The sequence below is a fragment of the Asterias rubens genome, chromosome 22 (assembly GCF_902459465.1).
Source record: "Asterias rubens chromosome 22, eAstRub1.3, whole genome shotgun sequence".
NCBI lineage: Eukaryota > Metazoa > Echinodermata > Asteroidea > Forcipulatida > Asteriidae > Asterias > Asterias rubens.
In genome coordinates this window covers 3,934,893-3,958,261 of record NC_047083.1, presented here as the reverse complement: position 1 = coordinate 3,958,261, position 23,369 = coordinate 3,934,893, and the positions used below count along the sequence as shown (strand labels likewise).

The following is a 23,369-nucleotide window of genomic DNA, read 5'->3' as shown; positions in this document are numbered from 1 at the left end:
GTGATGCCAAAACCATGACAACACTCTGACTATACGGTTAAAGGTGTCTGCGAAGAAAGGTCGAACCGTGACACGGAACGCTAGTCGTACATTATACATATCACAGTTGCGTTATTTTCATAACGGGCATAGTCAATTGACTATACCCCGCCCATAGTCACTATGACGTCATCTTGGTAGAAAAGGGGGCATAGCTGTTTCTAACCAATCAGATTAGAGGATTCTCTACTTGAGGTATACAAAGGAAATTCGTGACTTGCGGGACCAGGTAGACTGTGGTACACACATGCACAATAGTACTATAGTCCTCTTGTTCTAGTTCCGTTGTGAAATGTAGGAGTCGTGGGATCGAATGGAAATTTAATGAAGTCCATCTATCTTCAACTGGATTAATATTCTCATTCAAAACCAGCCATTAATAACTATGGGTAACGCAAACACGCCAACAAAAACAAACAGTGAACGTCATGAATCAACTCCAGGTAAGTTTTTCTAATTTAATACGTCCGTAGTGACTTGGTCAATGTAGTATTTTCTCAGTTTAAGTTCGCACCTTTTTGAACTTGATCGTCGTTCATCGTGGTGGACCAGATCCGTGGAATCGAACCTGCAAACAATGACCGTGATTTTATTCTATACAAAGGCCAATGCATGCTGCATGGTTAGCCCGGCTGTACTTTATTAACTGTTGTGTAATTAAAAAAAAAGACATATTGCTATTTTCGCTCATGTTTTTTAAGCATGCATTTTAATGTTTTTATTGACTGTACAGCTCTTTGAAACAGTGTTAAGCGCTTTATAAACGCATAGTTAAAGATGCTATGTCAGATGTTTGGCCCCAAACATTAAAAATTAGATTTTTTTGAGTGAATGTTATTTCAAAGAGTATCACCCGCTCTAACGAAAACAAGTTTAACTTTTACTTTTAATGGTCAGGAACCACCATGACAACAATTTAAAACGTTTCTTTTAAAACACACACGAACTGGTCACGTGATATAATTGTCGGGATCCCGACAAAAACTATTTTTGAGCACTTTATTTCACTCATTACTAATAATTGGCGGACTTTTTCGAGCAATGGCTCAAATGAAAGCTTGTAACTTCAAAATAAAAAATACCTGTTGAATTTTAAATCAAAATTGTTGGGTCAAATCGACCAAAAATCTGACATAGCATCTTTAAGTTAAGTTAAGTTACTGAGGGACGTTATAGTCAGTGCCACTGCACTGCGCGTTGCATGCAATGGACGAATCGAGGAGTCTTATTACGGTCCCAATTCTGGATCTGGATCTGGAAATATTATACTCCCGCCGATAAAAACAGATACCCGCATCGTACCATTATAATAGTTTAATATCTATGTATAGTTACTTCCTATTTATCCACAGCATGCAAAGCTTCAAAAAATACTATAGTATGAGAGATACATTATTTTGTATAAGAGTCACAAGTTTGGAGTTTTACATTCCAACAATAACAGATTGACTTCAAAACCATTCATAGGTTGACAATGAGATTTTCAGAATTGAAAAGAGCACCCTGACCATTTTACTTGCAAATTGTCTTTTATCTCAACACTTCAACACATTACATTGTACGTTATTCACAATATTCTCATCACAAATACGTTTGTTTTGTTCTTTCAAGTTGAGGAACCACTTGTTCAAACTCCAGATGGACTGGAAAGCGACGCTTACTCTCTAAACGAAGAAGGCGACTCTTTGATTCTTCTTAAAGATGAAGGTACGTATGTAAGAGAAGAGGTAAGAAAAGAGGCAAGTGGCCCTAGTGGGTCTTGGTCATATGTGCGCTGGACTCAAGCTCTGGTGTTTCTGATCATGGCATTGCGGTTATGTGCGCTGGACTCAAGCTCTGGTGTTTCTGATCATGGCATTGCGGTTGTGTGCGCTGGACTCAAGCTCTGGTGTTTCTGATCATGGCATTGCGGTTGTGTGCGCTGGACTCAAGCTCTGGTGTTTCTGATCATGGCATTGCGGTTATGTGCGCTGGACTCAAGCTCTGGTGTTTCTGATCATGGCATTGCGGTTGTGTGCGCTGGACTCAAGCTCTGGTGTTTCTGATCATGGCATTGCGGTTATGTGCGCTGGACTCAAGCTCTGGTGTTTCTGATCATGGCATTGCGGTTATGTGCGCTGGACTCAAGCTCTGGTGTTTCTGATCATGGCATTGCGGTTGTGTGCGCTGGACTCAAGCTCTGGTGTTTCTGATCATGGCATTGCGGTTGTGTGCGCTGGACTCAAGCTCTGGTGTTTCTGATCATGGCATTGCGGTTCTGTGCGCTGGACTCAAGCTCTGGTGTTTCTGATCATGGCATTGCGGTTGTGTGCGCTGGACTCAAGCTCTGGTGTTTCTGATCATGGCATTGCGGTTGTGTGCGCTGGACTCAAGCTCTGGTGTTTCTGATCATGGCATTGCGGTTGTGTGCGCTGGACTCAAGCTCTGGTGTTTCTGATCATGGCATTGCGGTTATGTGCGCTGGACTCAAGCTCTGGTGTTTCTGATCATGGCATTGCGGTTATGTGCGCTGGACTCAAGCTCTGGTGTTTCTGATCATGGCATTGCGGTTATGTGCGCTGGACTCAAGCTCTGGTGTTTCTGATCAGCAGAGTGTAGGTTTGTATCCTGGGCCTTGATACAGGGTGTGTTGTGGCTGAGTGGTTTAGCACACTCCTGGATAAATGAATGATAATGAACAAAACGCTAACTGAGAGATAAACCCCAAACATGAAATTAGTTTTATTTATTCCTCATCAAGTGTCTGACGTTTCAGACAGAAATTTTTCAAGGGATGTTTCATCATCATTAGACCGCGTAAGTTTTATGTAAATCTGTGATCTTAGACAACTTACCAATGGGAGACTTTCTGGGACGATAGAGGGCAGCAGACTTACTGGGCAAGTCCATTGTTCTCAGAATTATGCGCATGTTCAGAACTACGTAAACAATGGAAATTTACCCGGTATGTCTGCTGCCACCTAGCGTTGGAAAGTCTCCTATTATGTAATGTTCTTTTTTAACTTGTATTCTTATCATTATACAACTGTTTGCTATATTATTGTTGGTTTAGTACTGATGTTTTTGATCCTATACTGTAAAGCACGCAGTGGCTGGTTTGATGTGGGGCGCTGTATACACCATGTGAACTTTGTTTACAATAAGTTTGACCTTGTACATTCTTTGGGTATTCTGGCAGGCAAGATACTACACTGGTCCTATGGGAAAGTTAACATTTTATGTCATAATTTCCACATCAATCCAAGAGTTATAATAGTAAAAGCTGGACAAATCTTGAGATGTGACCCCTTTCATCATATCAAAAGTTGATAAGAATTTGACAGTGCAATCTCCATAAAATATAATTTATGATTTCTTCCATTAGGCTGTGTAAAAATCGTGCCAGCAGGAAGCAAAGGCTCTGTGGCTCTTTTGTAAACATGTGATGTCACAGGTCACATGGTCTATAAATCTTGCTTTTTATTATTACTAGTATTATTATGATTAACTGTATCCTTCCTTTGTTTTATAAAGGCATCCCAGCTTACAAGCTTTGCTTTGCTTTAATGGGCCACGCCTCCATACAGTTTTCAGTCTTGTTAAATCCTATTGTTTGTATTTGTATATTGTGTTTGTATGGAAATAAATGTTGATTGATTGATTGATTGATCTATAGAGAAAGAGGTGAAAAAGAGGCTATTTGAGCACTATGCATTGTTGGAGGAAGCGGCTCTGGAGTATGTAAGGAGCCGGCGAGAGACGATCCAGCTATTGGAGAGTCTTGCGAATGAGCTGACCACTCATCATTGCAATGCACAATTTGCAAAGGTACGGTCAACAATAGACATTTCTCACATTGGGTGCGTTCGATTAGCTTCCCTGGGTCAACCCCGGTCTGCCCCGGTACGTTCGAATAGCTTTTATGTCATTCCAAGGGCTCACCCGGGTGAGCCCCGAGTACCGTGCTTGTGGAGTGGGTCACTTGGGGCTGGCCCCAGGTGCATGACGTCACCACAAGAGGATGACGTCACCACAAGAGGGTGACTGATCGTTCGATAAGCGCTTGTCAGGGGATCACCCGAGTGAGCACCGCGGGGTTGACACAGGGAAGCTAAACGAACGCACCATATACATGTAAGGCCCTGTCCAAGTTAGCGGCTATGAGCTATGGCTATGGCTATATTTCTGCATACCATCATGCATTGCGGTAGCTGTACATGTAGGACGTCCTTGGCAACACACTTAGCAACAGTCGTAGCCCCTAGCTGCACAGCCGTAGCTGTAGCTGCCACTTCGTATAACGGGGTCCTCTCTTTTTTGGGTGATTTGCTAGATCCTTCCTGAACATCACGAGGTCCATTAAAGAAAGACAAAAAAGACACATCCTTTTCATCTGACACCTTACTTACACCTGTTATCTCCATGTAGTTTCTTTTCCAAACAGTGTACTTAATTACATTAAGTCATGACCCAAGTACTTCAATGTAACACACCCTGTCTTTGGTTGATTGAGATCCTTCATGACCATTACTGTAACATCTTCTCCATCTGACAACTCACACCTGTTATCTCCATGTATTTTATTTTCTAAACAGTGGACTTAATTACATTAAGTTTAATGACCCAAGTACAAGTACATCACTGTAACACACTCTGTCTTTGGGTGATTGAGATCCTTCATGACCATTACTGTAACATCTTCTCCATCTGACAACTACCACCTGTTATCTCCATGTATTTTCTTTTCCAAACAGTGGACTTAATTACAATGAGTCATGACCCGAGACCCAAGTACTTGCTCTCGCTTGGGGTGACTGCGATCCTTCCTGACCATTACTGTAACATCCTTTCCATCTGAAAACTCACACCTGTTATCTCCAAGTAGTTACTTTGGTACACCCTTTAGGATGAAAAAGTACAATAAAAGAACCAAGTATTAATTAGACATTAGGTGTTTGTGAACAAACACAAAGCTGTGCCGTGTTCTTTTGCTTTGATTATGTGTTAAAATTACCAAGGAGTCTATAACTGAAAAAAAGTTTGAAAAATACTGTACAGTGTCTTGAGTTACGGTGCCACTTCATGGGGTCACGGTAACCTAAGGCTAATCTCTAAGGCCCAAGGAGTCTGTAACTGAAAAAAAGTTAGAAAATCGGTTGTGTAGTTCTTGAGATATGGTGCCACTTCTGGTGGGTAGGAAACAAAATAGTATAGACTCCTCTCAAGAAGTCAACGATTTATTGAGGTACATACTGTGTTGTATTACCAAAGAGAATGTTTCACAATAACATGAAAGTGACTGCATCAAGTTTACAAATTAAAAATTCAAATGAAGACCACGTGGTTAATTAATTAAGAATTTTAACACTTTTTTGTTAGAGTAAAGCTTATGTTCTAAGCTTCAATTTGATATATGATTTAACTCTTTTATCCTCATACTTTAGGAGACTGGGCCTGAACAAAAACGCTGTACAAACGCTATGGGGTTTTAGGCGGAAACAAAGAATAATAATAATAATAAAAATAATAAAAATCTCGACGAAAACAACACCTGTTCCGACGGTAGGTCGGAACAGCTAATAATAATAATAATAAAAATAATAAAAATCTCGACGAAAACAATAGCTGTTCCGACTGGATCGGAACAGCTAATAAAAATAATAAAAATCTCGACGAAAACAATAGCTGTTCCGACTGGATCGGAACAGCTAATAATAATAATAAAAATAATAAAAATCTCGACGAAAACAATACCTGTTCCGACTGGATCGGAACAGCTAATAAAAATAATAAAAATCTCGACGAAAACAATACCTGTTCCGACGGTAGGTCGGAACAGCTAATAAAAATAATAAAAATCTCGACGAAAACAACACCTGTTCCGACGGTAGGTCGGAACAGCTAATAATAAAAATCTCGACGAAAACAACACCTGTTCCGACGGTAGGTCGGAACAGCTAATAATATTATCATTATCCCCTTCCTGTCTAGATATCTGGAGGAGCAGCGGCGATACTTGGATCTGGTTTGGCGATCGTTGGATTCGCTGCCTCGTTCTTCACTTTGGGGGCCTCCATCGGACTACTGGCCGCGGGGGTGACAGTCGGTGCTGTCGGTGGGCTAGCTGCAATAGATGAAGTCATGACCAAGATGATCTCCTCAAGGTTGACCACCAAGAAGGCCAAGCAGATTCTGCTGCAAGACAACAACTCCTGTAAACTTTTGGTGGAAGCTATAGAGGTCGTTGACATCTCATCACGAAATCTTGTCACTACTTTGCGAGTCTCAAGCGGAGTCATCGGAGGCGGTAAAAAAATTCTCAACGTCGTCAACTCAGTGGCTGATATGGTGGAAGTGAGTTCAGTGACCGTGGAAGCAGCGGGGGGAGTTGGGCAGAGTGCTTTTAAGGCGGCGACTGCGGCGGGGAAGGGCGTTGCAATCGCCGGCGTCGTGCTAAGCGTAGTTACGACCCCGATTGATTTGTTCATGATTATATCATCTGCAAAGTACTTGCAGGAGAAGACAGTTCCGCAGGTCGCGCAAGGGATCTATGGCATCGTTGAAGAAGTGGCCTGCCCCACGGAGAAGGAAATACAACTCAACATCTCTGAAATGAAATGCCGACAACTGAAATTTTTCATGGAGACCAAAACTCCGTAGACTGCAACCATCCTATAATGTGTTTCTATATTTATTTAAAATCACACTATCAACTGAGGTACACAAAACATTATTTTTATTTTTTTATTTCACTATGTAATAGTAACATAACATTTTATAAAGTATAAGGGCAGCTCCACGGTCTCTACGTAGATTTTAGACACTTTACAGTGATATACATAAAAGGAGTGTTATTGTGGATAGAGGTATATAAGGTATAGTCACTAAAGTTATTTTATCAAAAGATTATCAATCCGTGCACATGTTTGGATATAGAACCCCCTTCGTCCAAAACACCACGGTGTCCGATGTACTTCACGGAAACGCCCTTTACTAATTGTTTGAAAGTCAATAATTTGTAGTTCAAACTTTGTGATATATATAGCTCTTATGGTTTGACCTTCAATGTATTGTTTTCTTATTATGGATTTTTATTTCTGGATTTTACTCTTATTTATGAATTATTTTCTTATTTATGGATTTTCTGTTGATAAGACTTCATGATAAGACATTTTGACTTTTAAATTGGGTTTTAACAAACGGCATTTAAAGGCAGTGGACACTATTGGTAGTTACTCAAAATAATTATCAGCATAAAACCTTACTTGGTAACGAGTAATGTGGAGAGGTTGGTAGTATAGAACATTGTGAAAAACGGCTCCCTCTGAAGGGACGTAGTTTCTGAGAAATAAACAATTTTCAACTAAGATTAAGAAAATGACATACATTAAAGGAACACGTTGCCTTGGATCGGTCGAGTTGGTCTTTTAAAAGCGTTTTGTAACTTTTGTTATAAAATGCATATGGTTGGAAAGATGTTGTAAAAGTAGAATACAATGATCTACACAAAATAAATATGCCTTGAAATTGCGTGGTTTTCTTTTTACCTCGTCCAATAACACGGTCGGCCATTTTATAAATGTCCCTAGGCTCTTAAAACAAGCTTCCCGCTTTGGGTTAGACTTGATTTTAAGTCTGAGACTGCGGTTATTTTCATCAGCCACGCAGAATTCCCCCGCAGCAGATTTGCTATCCATCCAGTCGCAATCTCATCGTAGGCCATGACGGAGGTTTATCCACAAGAGGGCGCTATTTCAACCAATAATGTAACGGCTATTAGACGGCCTAAAAAACACAATCACAGACTTTGAACCAAGTCTAGCTTTGGGTTAGACTTGGTTCCGTGTCTGTGATATACAAACACATTATTGCCTGAAATAGCGCCCTCTTGCAAATTAGCGTACGTTATTGGCCTACGATCACATACTTTAGGACCACTGTCAACGGTTTGTACACACCATACAAATTATGGCGAATTAGTCTATTAATATTAAAAGGCGGACGGAACACTCTGATTCGTCAGAATCTCAGAGGCCTTAAATGAAAATTAAATGCACATTCAAACGTAACCGGTACTCCACCATTTAGTAAAAACTGTATCCCTGAGCAAGACACAGCTATACTTTGGACGTCCCAAATATAACGGGTTTTGCATCCTACGTCTTCGGATGCACTTACGTCCTAAGTCCTAAGGTTAATTCTACATGTAGGAAGAGTTTGGTGAAATTGACGGCTGGACGTCGTCAAAGACCAAGTATTCTCACTTGGTGTATCCCAACATAGGCCTATGCATAAAATTACAAACCTGTGAAAATCTGGACTCAACTAGTCATCGAATTTGCAAGAGAATAGGCCTCATGAAGTATTTTATTATTTGAGTGGTGGGAAATTACCTCTTTCCTAAAAACTACGTCGTTACATCATCAGAACGAGACGTTTCTCAAAATGTTGTTCACTATCAACAGCTCCTCATTGCTCGTTACCAAGTCAGTTTTTATGCCGCAATTATTATTTACTCAAAATAATTATTAGCATAAAACCTTACATGGTAACTAGTAATGGAGAGCTGTTGATAGAATAACCATGGTATAACACATTGCGAGAAACAGCTCCATCTGAAGGAAACGTAGTGTTTGAGAAAGAGGTAATGTCTCACTAAAATATTTGAATTTTATTTCGAGACCTCAGAATTTGATTTTGAGGTCTCGAAATCAAGCATATGAAAGCACACAACTTGTGCAACAAGGGCGTTTTTCCATTATTCTCTCGCAACATCGATGACCAATTGAACTAAAATTTTCACAGGTTTGTTATTTTATGCATACGTTTGGATACACCAAGTGAGAAGACTGGACTTTGACAATTACCAATAGTTCCCAGTGTCTTTAAAGCCAAAAAAAGAAAAAAGTTCACAGATTTACGAATAACTTACAGGGTTTACAAAAGGTAGTGGTGAAATACTTCTCTTGAAATATTATTCCATGAAATGCTTTACTTTTTGAAAAACAGTAAAACAATATCAATTCTCGTTAACGAGAATTACAGATTTATTTTAAACACATGTCATGACACGGCGAAACGCGCGGATACAAGGGTGGGTTTTCCCGTTATTTTCTCCCGACTCCGATGACCGATTAAGCCCAAATTTTCACAGGTTTGTTATTTGATATAGAAGTTGTGATACACGAAGTGTGGGCCTTGGACAATACTGTTTACCGAAAGGGTCCAATGGCTTTAAGGAAATAATGTGCACAACTGTAATGTTTCACACACAAGGTTGCAATACGCATTAGTCACAATATTGTTTGTGACGAGTAGTTGGTTTCATGCTCTCACCGTATCATCATAGCAGGAGCACCAACTACACGTTGCAAAATAATGTACTGTACCGCGATTGCACGTCGTTGGGAATACCCTGGTATTAATATTAAAGAATGCGTATGCCGTCCCGGCACAAAGAAAACTGCGATATCAACAAAATTGGATCATGTTATGAAAACAAGCTCGACAAATTACTACTTTCAATTCATTGTTATTACAACACCACACATCTGGGCGTTACTGTTTGCCTCGAAAGATATTAAGGAAGTATAACACACTGAAGTTATTTATGGGACATTACGGAATAGGGGAATCCCCAAGTTCATGCAACCGCGGAAGGTTATTATAATGCATTTTTTTGTTAGAATGGAAAAACCCAGGTACTTGCAAAAAATAAGAAACGTCTGATGTGTGAGTGGATTCATTGTGCGGTACGTACGGGACGGAGGGCCAGGGGACCATATTCAGAGGACCATTGCGTCGCAGGGAAGCATACCGTTGACAGAAGCGCTGACCGGGTCTTAAAATTGAGCCCCTTCATAGTCGTAGAGAACCCGTAAACTAGGAGGAGTAGGTTGCATTAGTGTGTAGAAACATCGAGAGTGCTGTACATGAGTTTGTACTGCAATCGCATGTGCGAACTAAACATGCATTGAATCATGAGCAAATCAACAAATGTAGCAATACATAGGGCTGGTTCCCTATTCGGGTGTACACGCTCGCTACTCTATGTTGTTCTGATGGTGGGTTTACAACGTGTGGCACAGGCTGGGAAGCTGTATAATACTACTACTGCAGCAGGACCGAATAAGGAACCACGGGTCACCGGGGAGGAGACGTCAGATGTTTCTGGCGTCAGGTTGGAACTCAATGTCAGCGGGCGTGTGCTAAAAATAGTGAGTCTTTATTGTGTATTTTTAAAGCGACTTTGCAGAGGGGCATTTTTCTTGTTCACCCTTGCACCGTTGATTGATCGAGCACCCTGTGAAAACTGTTGGGTTTTGTTTATGTTGTTTGTTGGGGAGGGGGATTTGTTTGTGTTTTTTTTTTTTTTTTTTTTTTTTTTTTAATGATCTTTCTCGGCAAATTCACACAATGGGATACTAAAAACCATGCCAAGCTGGTAACGGCCATTGTCAAGCACTTGAAGGCAGTGGACACTATTGATAATTACTCAAAATAATTATTAGCATAAAACCTTACTTGGTAACGAGTAATGGGAAGAGGTTGATAGTATAAAACCTTGTGAGAAACGGCTCCCTCTGAAGTGTATAGTTTTTGAGAAAGAAGTAATTTTCTGCAAATTTGATTTCGAGACCTCAGACTTAGAATATTGCAGGTCTCGAAATCAATCACCTGAAAGCACACAACTTCGTGTGACAAGGTGTTTTTTCTTTCATTATTATCTCCCATCTTCGATGACCAATTGAGCTCAAATTTTCACAGGTCTGTTATTTTATGCTGATGATGGGATACACCAAGTGAGAACACTGGTCTTTGATTTGACACTTACCAAACGTGTACAGGCCTTTAATGAGAAATGTCTGAACCCTGGGGGAAAAACAAAATCGTCTCCGATATGAAGTATCGCGTAGTTCTGTTCAACGAATTTGTTAGAGTGACTGGCAAGTTCACCGGGTATGAGTTGGGCGAAAAAGACTTCAATATGTTTATGTGGAACGCTAATTTCACTTGGGTTGCTTGTTATCAAATCTTCTGGGTTTTTTTAGAGTATAATATGCTTAATATTTATCAAACAATCTACACAAACATTAGACCCATAGTTTAGTACTTTGGAACTACTTTTTTGAGAGAGGGGGAGAGAGACTAGCCGGTGGTAAAAAGAACCGATAGTTGTGAATATTCATGGGCGTTATAGACTCTTTGGTTAAAAGGTCTATGTAACTTTTGTAGGACAAAAAACACAATGTCCACAGATTTACACTAAACTTACACAGTTTGAAGATAATGATAGTAGAAAGCTTCCCTGAAAATATTACGTGCTGAGGTGTTGTAGTTTTGGGGAAATGAGTAAAACAATGTCATGAAAATAATTTTCGTCTCATGAGACAAAAATTATTTTAATCATTTACAAATGTATTTTCATGACATTGTTTTACTCATTTCTCAAAAACTGCAGCACCTCAGTAAGTAAAATTTGAGGGAAGCTTTCCACTATCATTATCTTTAAACCCTGTAAGTTTAATGTAAATCTACGGACATTTTGAAAAGGTACCCAAATCCTTTAAAGGGGACTGAGGGCTTGATTTGCTCAAAATTTTCCATCAACAACCATTATTCCCTCATTGCTTCGTCCTTCGTATGGGACGTAAAGCCATTGGTCCCATGGTTTGTGTAACACATGTAAAAGAACCCAATGCACTTATCGAAAAGAGAAGGGGTTCGCCCCGGTGTTCATGGCTGTGGTTGCTAAAAAATGCGCCGTAGCACCTTGTAAACCCTTTTGGGGTGCTACATTATTGGGTCTCAGAATTCATCACTGCAATAACCTATCTTTCTGAAAGTTTGTATTTATACTCAGCGCCTTGAGTATCTTGTTTGGTAGATACGTGCCCTATATAAGACTTTGATATTGTATCAATGTTTCTCAGCCTGAAGTTTCGGGTCATAGAAACTGATTATACATTTTGTAAATATAACCTCATTACTCCGTGAAAGTTTCTTAATAAAAATGTATACGATATCGAAAGCTATTGTAGGCCTCTAAAGCAAGTACGTTTGTGTTGCCATTAACTTCTAGAGTGACTACCAAACTTATACCATCCCTTAAAGCCATTATACACTTTCGTGAAGAAAAAAAAAGTTCACAGATTTACAAATAATTTACAGGGTTTACAGAAGGTAATGGTAAAAGACTTTTCTTGAAATATTGTTCCATGAAATGCTTTACTTTTTGAGAAAACATTAAAACAATATCAATTCTCGATAGCGAGAATTACGGATTTATTTTAAACACATGTCATGACACGGCTAAACGCGCGGAAACAAGAGTGGGTTTTCCCGTTATTTTCTCACGACTCCGATGACCGATTGAGCCTAAATTTGCACAGGTTTGTTGTTTTATATATAAGTTGTGATACACGAAGTGTGGGACTTTTACAATACTGTTTACCGAAAGTGTATAATGGCTTTTTTAAAAGGGTTTTGGTACTTTTTGTCCGACCCAAAACACAATGTCCACAGATTAACATTTACACGGTTTAACATTTACACGGTTTAAAGATTATGATGGTAGAAAGCTTACAATAAATACTTGCTAAGATGCTGTATTTTTTTGTTTTTTTGTTTGAGAAATGAGTTTAAAAATGTCACGAAAATAATGTTTGTTTCAGGAGAATCTTATTTTAGCGTACAGCGTATTTTACCAGGTGAATGTATTAATTTACGCGACTCTCCTAACAACATCGCTCTGTGATTTGCACTTTTCCTCAAGAACTTGACGACTATGAAACTGCAACTTCTAAGTTCTACAGGTCAATTATATATTGCATACATCTTCATTCATAGTCTGATCCACAAACAGTGTTCAAACTCCTTTAAGGATAGAAAGGACATGTTTTAGATTGGTCTTGAATTAAAGCCATTCGACACCTTCGGTAAACAGTATTGTCCAAAGGCCCACACTTCGTGTATCACAACTTATATATAAAAATAACAAACCTGTGAACATTTTAATAGGCTCAATCGGTTATCGGAGTCGGGAGAAAATAACGGGAAATCCTACCCTTGTTTCCGCACGTTTCGCCGTGTCATGACATGTGTTTAAAATAAATCTGTAATCCTCGATATCGAGAATTGAGAATTGTTTGAATGTTTTCTCAAAAGGTAAAGCATTTCATTGAACAATATTTCAATAGAAGTCTTTCACCATTACCTTCTGTAAACCCTGTAAGTTATTTGTAAATCTGTGAACTTTTTTTTATGTTCCGAAAGTGTCCAATGGCTTTAAACCCATGCCTCCAGCAGTAATAACTGTATCTCAGAGGACGAAAGATATCATAACAGATGTTTGTCTTGTTCCACAGTGTCGTCATTGCAAACGGGATTTCTTCCGACCAGAAATTGAAGACAAAAGACAATCAAAGTGCAATCGGTGTCGACCATGCACTGAGTGTGCGTACGAGGAACAAGTCACCGCCCCTTGCACCCCCACCCAAGACACAAAGTGCACGCCCCTCTGTGGGGACGGCTTCTATTTTAACAGAGTCACCCGATCTTGCCAGAGAGACGTAGTCATTAAACATGAACTTTTTGTCGAAGAATCTACGGATGTGATGACATCATTGAACTCTGAGATGGTTCTTTCAACGGATCGGATCACCATCACAGAACATCCGTCGGGTCATCTTAAAACATTCGGGCGTGTGAACCAGCGAAGACAGGGCTCTTCATCGAGGGTTGTGGACGCTGAGAGTGAGGAATGGTCACCAGCGTACGTGACGTCATTATTTGCGATAGGAGCTGCCGGGATTGCGTTACTCATTCTTCTGGTGGTTGTTTCTATCCACGTTGCGTTACGAGTCAAGCAGTGGTGGAACTATGAAACTGCTCTTGAGGACAGAGGTAATAATCATACACAAAAACATTCACACTAAAGCTTAAACAGCCAATAAACGATGATCTCAAATATATATATATTACAGTTTTCTAATAGCTGGAGTCCATAGAAAACATTTAAAAAAATATAACGAGTCTCTTACCTCACGTTAAACATGGTAAAAATGTTTTTTTCTACAGAAGGCTTCTAGGCAAGCAAAATTTCTGAAAAACGCGGGGTCAAACAAACCTGCGCGACAAAGGAATAATGACGTCAGTGGCGGTTATTTGGTGTGGAAAATAGCGCCCTCAGTTTGCCAAAGCTGGAGAACTGTGTTCAAACTCCATTAGGGGAATGTCGTCACTGGCGTCAAGAGGTCATTATAATAGATAAGACGTTTTTGACTCTCAGCTGAAAAAGCCGCGCGGCCGGGTGCATTTTTGACCCGAGTTATTCATTACAAAATGCAAACTTTGAGAGTAAAATGATGATCGACCGGTATCTACGATGTCTATTTGGCCAAAAAAGGGTAAGAATTGAAATATTGAGATCATCCTTTATTGGCTCTTTAAAGGCAGTGGACACTATTGGTAATTACTCAAAATAATTATTACCATAAAATCCCTTCTTGATTACGAGTAATGGGGAGAGGTTGATAGTATAAAACATTGTGAGAAACGGCTTCCTCCGAAGTAATGTAGTTTTCGAGAACAAAGTAATTTTCCAAAATTTGTTTTCGAGACCTCAGATTTAGAATTTGAGGTCTCGAAATCAAGCATTGAAAGCACACATCTTCGTGTGACAAGGTGTTTTTTCTTTCCTTATTATCTCGCAACTCCCGACGACCGGTGAGCTCAAATTTGCACAGGTTTGTTATTTTATGCATAATGTGGAGATACCGCAAGTGAAATGATTGGTCTTTGACAATTACCAATAGTGTCCACTGTCTTTAAATGGATTTGGTAATATTTGCAAAACATAAAAAAAAACCAATATATACAGATATACATTAAAGACATTGGAAACTATTGGTATACGTACTTATTGGACACTATTGGAAACTGTGCTCAATTGGTCATTCTTTCTCGAAAACTACGTTACTTCAGAGGGAGCCGTTTTAATTCTCACAATGTTTTATACTATCAACCTCTCCGATTACTCGTTACCAAGTAAGGTTTCATGCTAATAATTATTTTAAGTAACTACCAATAGTGTCCACTGCCTTTAAGGGGTTATCAAAAGGTGGAAATTCCATCGGTTTATCGTTCTCCTAAGATCTGGATCTCAAAGTAAGACTTTTTTGTCAGCATACTTCATCCACAATATCAAAACACCACTCAGAATATACATCGTTTATTCACGAGCGAGCGACTTTGGAAATATTATTTACTTTGCTGTGATTTTGCCCTCTCCGGGATGATGTAAGCAACCTTTTTAATGAGCACAATAGACTCGACGGGGTTCGAAAGGGGGTTTTCATTTTGTAGTTTATAAAAAGCACTGGGAAACTCCTATTTCTTTGGGCTCATTGAACCATGACCACAGCTCAGTCATAACATTAACAGACACATTGGACCGTGACCAGGAAGCTATTTAAAGGGCCTTGGATCGGCGAGTCGGTCAATGAAAAGCGTTTGAAACTGTGTGTTATCATGGAGGAATAAATTTATTCCTCCATAGTGTTATACAGCGCATGATTCAGGCCTCGACATTGCGTGTTTCCTTTTACTTTGCGAACAACTATACATAAAAACAAAGAGACGTTTCAAAAACAAGGGGGGAAACAACGTTAACCCCCCCCCCCCCCAACAAACAAAAAAACGAGAAAGTCGATTGAAAACATCAATCATATTTCCTGGTAGGCCTATCCAATCCGATAATGATATACAAATAAAAAATGAAAACGGAAATGAACCAATCCAAAATAAAAAGGGAAAAACCATCGCCGACCGGAAAAAAAACAAATGCACAGAAAAAAAAACCGCTTGCATGATCTGATAACGGATCCGTGCCCATCCTGTGGGCGACTAACGATACCTGTTTGCCTTATAAAGGGATTGCTCGCCATTTTGTTTGTCTCAAGTAACATTTTGGGGCTGAGGATACTGAAAGTGAAATTGTGGTATAGCTACACTGTGGAATTCTTTATTACTAGTTAAAACGATATCGATATTTTATGTGTTAAATACAGCATTTTAAAGTATCCGGTCAACATATGTGCCAGTTTAACGTTTAAAAAGCTGATCCAACAATTCCAAGGAATATTTTTGAAAAATGTTGAAATAACACTTAAATTGTTGAATTAACCCTTTTTTGCGTTGAATCAAAAATTTAAAATGTTAGATTTAACAACAAAAACGCGGCTGGATCCATCACTTTCGAAAAGTGTAAGTCACTCACCGAACTCATGCAAATACTGGGTTCAACTCTTTAGTTTTTAGAGTGTACATCACTGTTAAAAAAATCCGTCAATTTACGGAGTCGGTACAGTGAAAAACTAAATTTACCGGAAAGTTACCGGAAAAGTTGTTTCATTCCGTAAAATATAAAGCCTCTTTTTAAAGTCAGTCTGTACAGGTGTACACGGTTGTAACAATATTGAGTACTCACATGTACTTTATATTGTGTAGGTGTTTGGGCAAATTTGGTTGATCGTAATTACGCTAATTAGCATAATTAATATTTGCATTTACGGAAAGTCCGTAATATAACGGCGACATTTCACTTTACGGAGTTCGTACACCTACGTATTTTTAATAGTGGTAGGCCGTGTCCGAATTAGCGGCTACAGCTACGGCTACGGCTAGATTTCCGCGTCACCATGCGTTGAGGTATAGGACGTCATTAGCAACTCCTTAGCAACAGCCGTAGCCGTAGCTGTAGATGCCAGTTCGGATTCGGCCTTAGAATCACAGTTATATCATCTGATCAACGCAAATATGTTTGTTGTAAGTTTCTCCAGAAAATAACCAAAGTACTTGATAAAACAGTGCGAAATAGCAACTAAATAACTAAGTATCTATGAACAAAGAAGTACAGAAAAACAAACAAAATACAGAAAATCACCATTCGCAATGCGCTACGCTCAGGTATGTTTAAAGGCAGTAGACACTATTGGTAATTACTCAAAATAATTACTCATTAGCATAAAACCTAACTTGGTAACGAGTAATGGGGAGAGGATGATGGTATGAAACATTGTGAGAAACGGCTCCCACTGTAGTGAAGTAGTTTTTGAGAAAGAAGTAGTTTTCCACAAATTTGATTTCGAGACCTCAGATTTAGAATTTGAGGTCTCGAAATCAAGCATCTGAAAGCACACAACTTCGTGTGACAAGGGTGTTCTTTTCTTTCATAGTTATCTCGCAACTTGGACGACTAATTGAGCTGAAATTTTCACAGGTTGGTTATTTTATGCATATGTTGAGATACACCAAGTGAGAAGACTGGTCTTTTTCAATTACCAATAGTGTCCAGTGTCTTTAACAATAGTTGACGTAAAAATGAAAGTTTGCACAAATGAGCAATTTGTCATAAGATATCTTGAGATACTGATACCGAGCAGAAGTGACGTCATACACTAATCTGTTAAAAGGAAACCAGACTGTGAAATTAAAGGTTAAAATAAACAATTAGCTTTCTGATAAGATGGAAGTGACAATCAGAAGGTGCAAGTGATTGCCAAGAATTCGTTAATTTCTTTTTCATTCGGGATGGGGTGGGGGGGGGTCGATAAGACAGCATGTTGACGTTGTCTGATGCATTGCAGTGACGAAACTGGGGGTGGGGCAAGTGGAATATAAAACATAACTTTGGATGTTTTTTTGTTTGCTGTACTGGACTATTTTCTGCTTGTTTACCATCTGGGGGGGGGGGGTCTGTCCCTGCCCCAGATATAATTTTCATTACCTTCGTAGTGTAAACACGGTTAGCGTAGTAAAAGTTAACACGAAACCAAGTCAAAATCTTACATTATATAATGGAGCGTTTTGACGGATAACAGTTTATTATAGTAGCAAGCAACATGCAACCCAGGTAGTTTGTCATTCATTATACCTCCTTACCGAAATTATGGTGAGCTAAACAATAATGTGCATGAACCAGTCAAAATTGTTACGTGTAGTGCAGTGCTTTGACCGTTTATAGCAAGCAACAATTGTTTTTTTTCCCGTTTGAGTCTAATTGTGTGGTTAGCGAGCTCTGTGAGTTTTGGCCGAAATCATAATATACAGTACAGGAGAAGTGCTTGGTTGAAAATGACCGAATAATGATTTTTATTTTATTTTTGAAAGCTCTGATTTTGATCATTATACAGTACAATACTCGAGTGAACACACTTTTCTTCCGATTTAAACAAAGTCTGGAAGAATTTTTTCGAAAATCCCAACTCAAAGCTCATAGCATTTGTTTTGGATGCAATTGAAATAAACCCGTGAGGTATACTATGCGACTTATAAATAAACACCGTTTGCGCCGTTCACTAAAAATTCTGGCAACAAAATTGCAGACATTTTTAACAGGCTTGTGTTAGTTATTTATTGAAAACAGGGACAAGGAATGAATGTAGCCCTTTAAAAAAAAAACAATTTTGTTTTGTCCTGACATTTTGTTTAAAGATCCGGAATGTTATAGATACTATTGATTTATTAAACAATGACACTATGATTTGAAACATATTAACATCAACATCGGAGAGGACTGCGCCTCTACAATGGCGGCAACATTGATGTTTATCCCGTGAGCATTTTTTGTTTATGCACATAAAAATTGCCACTGTCGTATTGCTTTTCTATGGGTAAACTTGTTCTTCTAAATCGATTAAATAAAGAAAATCCTTAAAGGGAAGGCACACGTTAAGTAATTACTCAAAACAAATATTAACTTATAATCTGACTTGGTAACGAGCATTGGAGAGCTGTTGATAGTATAAAGCACTGTGAGAACCGGCTCCCTCTGAAGTAGCATATATTTTGAGAAAGAGGTAATTTCTCACTAAAATAATAAAAGCCATAAATCTGTTATTCCTATCTGAAAGCACACAATTTCGTCAAACAAGGGTGTTTTTCTCTCATCATGTTCTCGCAACTTCGACGACCAATTGAGTTCAAATTTCCACAGGCTTGTTATTTTATGCATATGTTGATATACACCAAGTGAGAACACTGGTCTTTGACAATTACCAATAGTGTACCTTCCCTTTAAAAAAAAAAGGGAATTTTTGGAGGATGGCAATTCTTGACTACAGCAATCGAAAGTGTCTATCCAGTAACTGCTCTATATTCCGACACCCCTAGGTTTTGACAAACCTGTGTTCCGGAAAAAAACCTGTGATTTATTTGCTTCGGGTTAGGGGTTAAAGGGTTTTTAGCAGGGTTAAAAAAGTACAGTCTAGGGATGTTGGATCATAAGGGTGTCTAAACAGGTGTGCCGAAACATTACAGTTTATAATTCTCGGGTGGATTTCACAAAGGGTTAAGACTAGTCTTATCTCGAGTTAGGATGAGTGACTCACCTAACTAACTAAGGAAGTAGTGATTGTAAGTTATCTTTTTTTGTGAATCAGCCAAAGACCCAATTTAATAGAGCTGCTTTTTAGCACAAAGAGTAGCTAAGCACAACCATATTATGCTTACCTCCAAAAATACCATGTCTCATACTTGTGACTGGTATCTTGCTTTTTTTCTGCTAAAGCATGAAAAATTTAAGCAATAAATTGCGCCCATCAGGGCAAAATTTCGTAAAGCTGTAATTAAGCAGAAGGTTTTGTTTAGCAAATTGGTTTGCTTAGCATAAAATGAGTGAGGTACCTGTTGCAACAATGATGGCTGTAACCACAAGTGTTATGTCCTTAGCGAATGTTTTTATGCTTACAGACTTTATGAAAGTGGGCCCAGGTCAGCATGATTCTGCACATACAGTCGAATTGTCATAAACATTGTCTCGAAACTTAGCCGGGGATTATGTTAACGAGTAGTCGTTTCGTGCGTTCGGGAAAAACCCACAGCGAGAAATACAGACGGGACTACTTTTTATTATAATTAATGCACTTTTTGTTTACCAGATGCTGCAGCGTGTCTACAAAGGGGCGGGCGTTGCGGGGGGGGGGGGATACATTTTACTTTATTATATTTTTTTGTTTTTTACCCATACACCGATGTGTGTTAGCACTGTATACTCAGTACTTTCCCAAGTCCTGTGGAAAAAATATCACAGGCATATTTACTCGAGTGGGATTCGAACCCACGACCCTTGAAATTCTAGAGCAGTGTCTTACCAAATAGACCACCGAGATTGCCCGGTAGCTAGAGGCAGTTCGAATCCTATGTTTTGGCAGCGATATAATATATGTTAAATTTGCATTGGGGATAAAGAATATTAATTTTTGGTTTTTACCCATACACCGGATCATCCCCGCTGAAGTATGTGATTCAATGTGATTCAATGTCAATGTTTATTGTAAACACTTGAATGCTCCTAACCATAACAAGTTTATTTTATAAATTACAGTTACAATATAATTATGTTCCAGAATAGCCATATTTTACACTATGAATTAAAAACCGTATTTTGCGCAAGGGCGCATCGGAAAATTTACTCAAAGCCACTAGACACCGTTGGTAATTGTCAAAGACCAGTCTACTCACTTGGTGTATCTCAACATATACATAAAATAACAAACCTGTAAAAATTTGAGCTCATGAGTCGGTCGTTGAAGTTGCGAGATAATAAGGAAAGAAAAAACACCCTTGTCACACGAAGTTGTGTGCTTTCAAAGGCTTGATTTCGAGACCTCAAATTCTAAATCTGAGGTCGAAATCAAATTCGTGGAAAATTACTTCTTTCTCGAAAACTACGTTACTTCAGAGGTAGCCGTTTCTCACAATGTTTTATACCATAAACCTCTCCATTTTTAGGTACCAAGTAAGGTTCAAAAATTATTTTGAGTCATGAATTTTAGTGTCCACCGCCTTTCACTTGAAGTGCAGACGTATACTGGCAATGCGCGATTCATATCATTATCGTGCTAGTGCATTATCATAAAAAAGATCGGGATTTCGTGCGCGGGGACTTTCCCAGACTGAGAAATCGTGCATGCTTATTAGATATTGGCTTCTTATGTCAAAAATTTAGGATCGGGTTCGTTTGGTTAAAGCCATTGGACACTTTCGGTAAGCAGTATTGTCCAAAGGCCCACAGTTCGTGTATCACAACTTATATATAAAATAACAAACCTGTGAAAATTTAGGCTCAATCGGTCAGAAAATAACGTGAAAACCCACCCTTGTTTCCGAATGGTTTAAATAAATCCATTGTTTTAATGTTTTCACAAAAAGTAAGCCATTTAAAGAGAAGTCTTTCACAATTACCTTCTGTGTCCAATGGCTTGAAAGGCCACATATCAAATTACTTGATAACAAGCAATGGAGAGCTGTTGATAGTATAACTCATTGTGAGAAACGGCTCCCTCTGAAGTAACGTCGTATTGGACAAAAGTAGGGTGGCCACAAATTCTGCTCGGTATACACCAAAGATGCGTATAGTTTCCATTAATGTTGTTCGCGATGTCTGCCCCAAATCGCAACTATACACGCAAATCATATCAATGTTTAGGATGTGTCTCAGATATTGACGTCATGCTTCAAAAATTATATAAATTTAAAATTACTTCTTTCTCGAAAATTTACGTCACTTCAGAGGCAGCTGTTTCTAACAATGTTTTATACCATCAACCTCTCCCCATTACTCGTCACCAAGAAAGGTTTTATGCTAATAATTATTTTGAGTAATCACCAATAGTGTCCACTGCCTTTAAGACTTAAGATTGCTCCATAGGGCGAGTTTGATGAAATCGACGGCTGGTCTTTCATCCTTTCATTCATTCATTCATGGTTTATTCTTTGAGAGTAAATTTCCCATGGTGACCAAAGACAACTCTGAGTATAAACACTGTCTTTATTGAAATTTTCAATCATTTTTGTTTCACTATTTCTTCCTTTGCTAATCAGGCCCTTGCCACTGTACAATGCTATCGTGTTGCATCAAACCTGTAAACAGCTCAAGCACTTCAAATATTATGCAAGCCGACTACTCGACTAATGAAAACCGAAACTTTACAACTCGACACCAACAAGGACGGAGACCACTAGTCGGTATCATAGTCACCAGAATCAAAGCAACGGCAGAATCGAGTACGACCACGGGAATCGATTCTAATGAGTGTCAGGAAGGCATCGTGGTGGACGAGCTTCAAAAGAATCGAGTCACCGGAACCGCGTTATCTCAACTCGACGAAAACGGAATCGAAAACACAGCAAGAAAGTCATGTGATGCGGCATCATCGGATCAATTTGAAAACCCGCCATTTTTAGGGGTCGAAACTGTCATTTAGTAGACTGGTCCCCTGTCTTTATAAAGATCCGCAAGGATAAAGACAGACTGGGTTTTAGAAGTATCCATCAGAAGGTAGTTCGCCTACGTACAGACGATGCGTGTTTTTATAATACTGCCCTCTATTGTCTGTTTTTTCTTATTTATTTTATGGAAAACCAGAATATGTTGTAATCAAGTGTATAGCCTACCCATCCCAACTTATGATGCCTCATTACTAAATCGTTCACTGAATGCGTTTTTTTTATGGCGAACAGAACCGCGGATATAAGCAACAGAGGGCGGTATTTATGTTATTGTCTATTACTCAGATCCACATCACTTACACAGCGCACGTCAACCAAAGACTAACGATCAGTTTCTGTATTGTATTTTGTGAAGGAGTGAAATGGTGAAATATTGGAATAAACAGGGTGCAATTTTACTTAATGGAAGTATTACTTAACATTATTATTGTATGTGTTTTCTTGTATTGTAAAAAACGCCTTTGCTATTACTGTGATTTTACGCTTTTAAAAATGTCAAGTGATAGTGCAAGCAGGGTGGGCATGCCTACCACATCTATGTCTAGAATTACTGTCGAATAACGAATAGGGAACTGTGTTCACCATACTTACTTAAGGACACTGGACACCATTGGTAATTGTCAAAGACCTGTCTTCTCACTTGGTGTATCTCAACACACGCACAACATAATAAACCTGTGAAATTTGAACACAATATTGGTCGTCGAAGAAAAATACACCCTTGTCACAGCACGAAGTTTTGTGCTTTCAGATGCTTGATTTCGAGACCTCAAAATCTAATTTTGAGGTCGCAAAATCAAATTCGTGGTAAAAATTACTTCGTTCTCGAAAACTACCTTTACTTCAGAGGGAGCTGTTTCTTCTAATGTCTTATACTATCAACCTCTCCCAATACTCGTTACCAATTAAGATTTTATGCTAACAATTATTTTGAGTAATTACCAATAGTGTCCACTGCATTATGTCAGTCATACATGTACAATGAAGACTGGATTTGATAGGGCATGGGAATTAGCGGGTTGGGGGGGGGGGGGGGGGTAGGGAGGGAGGTTGGGATG

At 38.9% G+C, this 23,369-nt stretch overlaps 2 protein-coding genes across 2 annotated transcripts; both read left to right on the top strand.

Annotated features, from left to right (window-relative positions):
- The first annotated feature begins 424 nt into the window (after window positions 1-424).
- On the top strand, window positions 425-6,678 carry LOC117305403. Its single transcript, XM_033790273.1, has 4 exons — window positions 425-482; window positions 1,651-1,746; window positions 3,695-3,846; window positions 6,010-6,678. The coding sequence occupies exons 1-4, from the start codon at window positions 425-427 to the stop codon at window positions 6,676-6,678; spliced, it is 975 nt and encodes a 324-aa protein (XP_033646164.1).
- Window positions 6,679-9,726: 3,048 nt separating this feature from the next.
- On the top strand, window positions 9,727-22,979 carry LOC117305171. Its single transcript, XM_033789971.1, has 3 exons — window positions 9,727-10,235; window positions 13,386-13,923; window positions 21,904-22,979. The coding sequence occupies exons 1-3, from the start codon at window positions 9,999-10,001 to the stop codon at window positions 22,284-22,286; spliced, it is 1,158 nt and encodes a 385-aa protein (XP_033645862.1). The 5' UTR covers window positions 9,727-9,998; the 3' UTR covers window positions 22,287-22,979.
- Window positions 22,980-23,369: the final 390 nt, after the last annotated feature.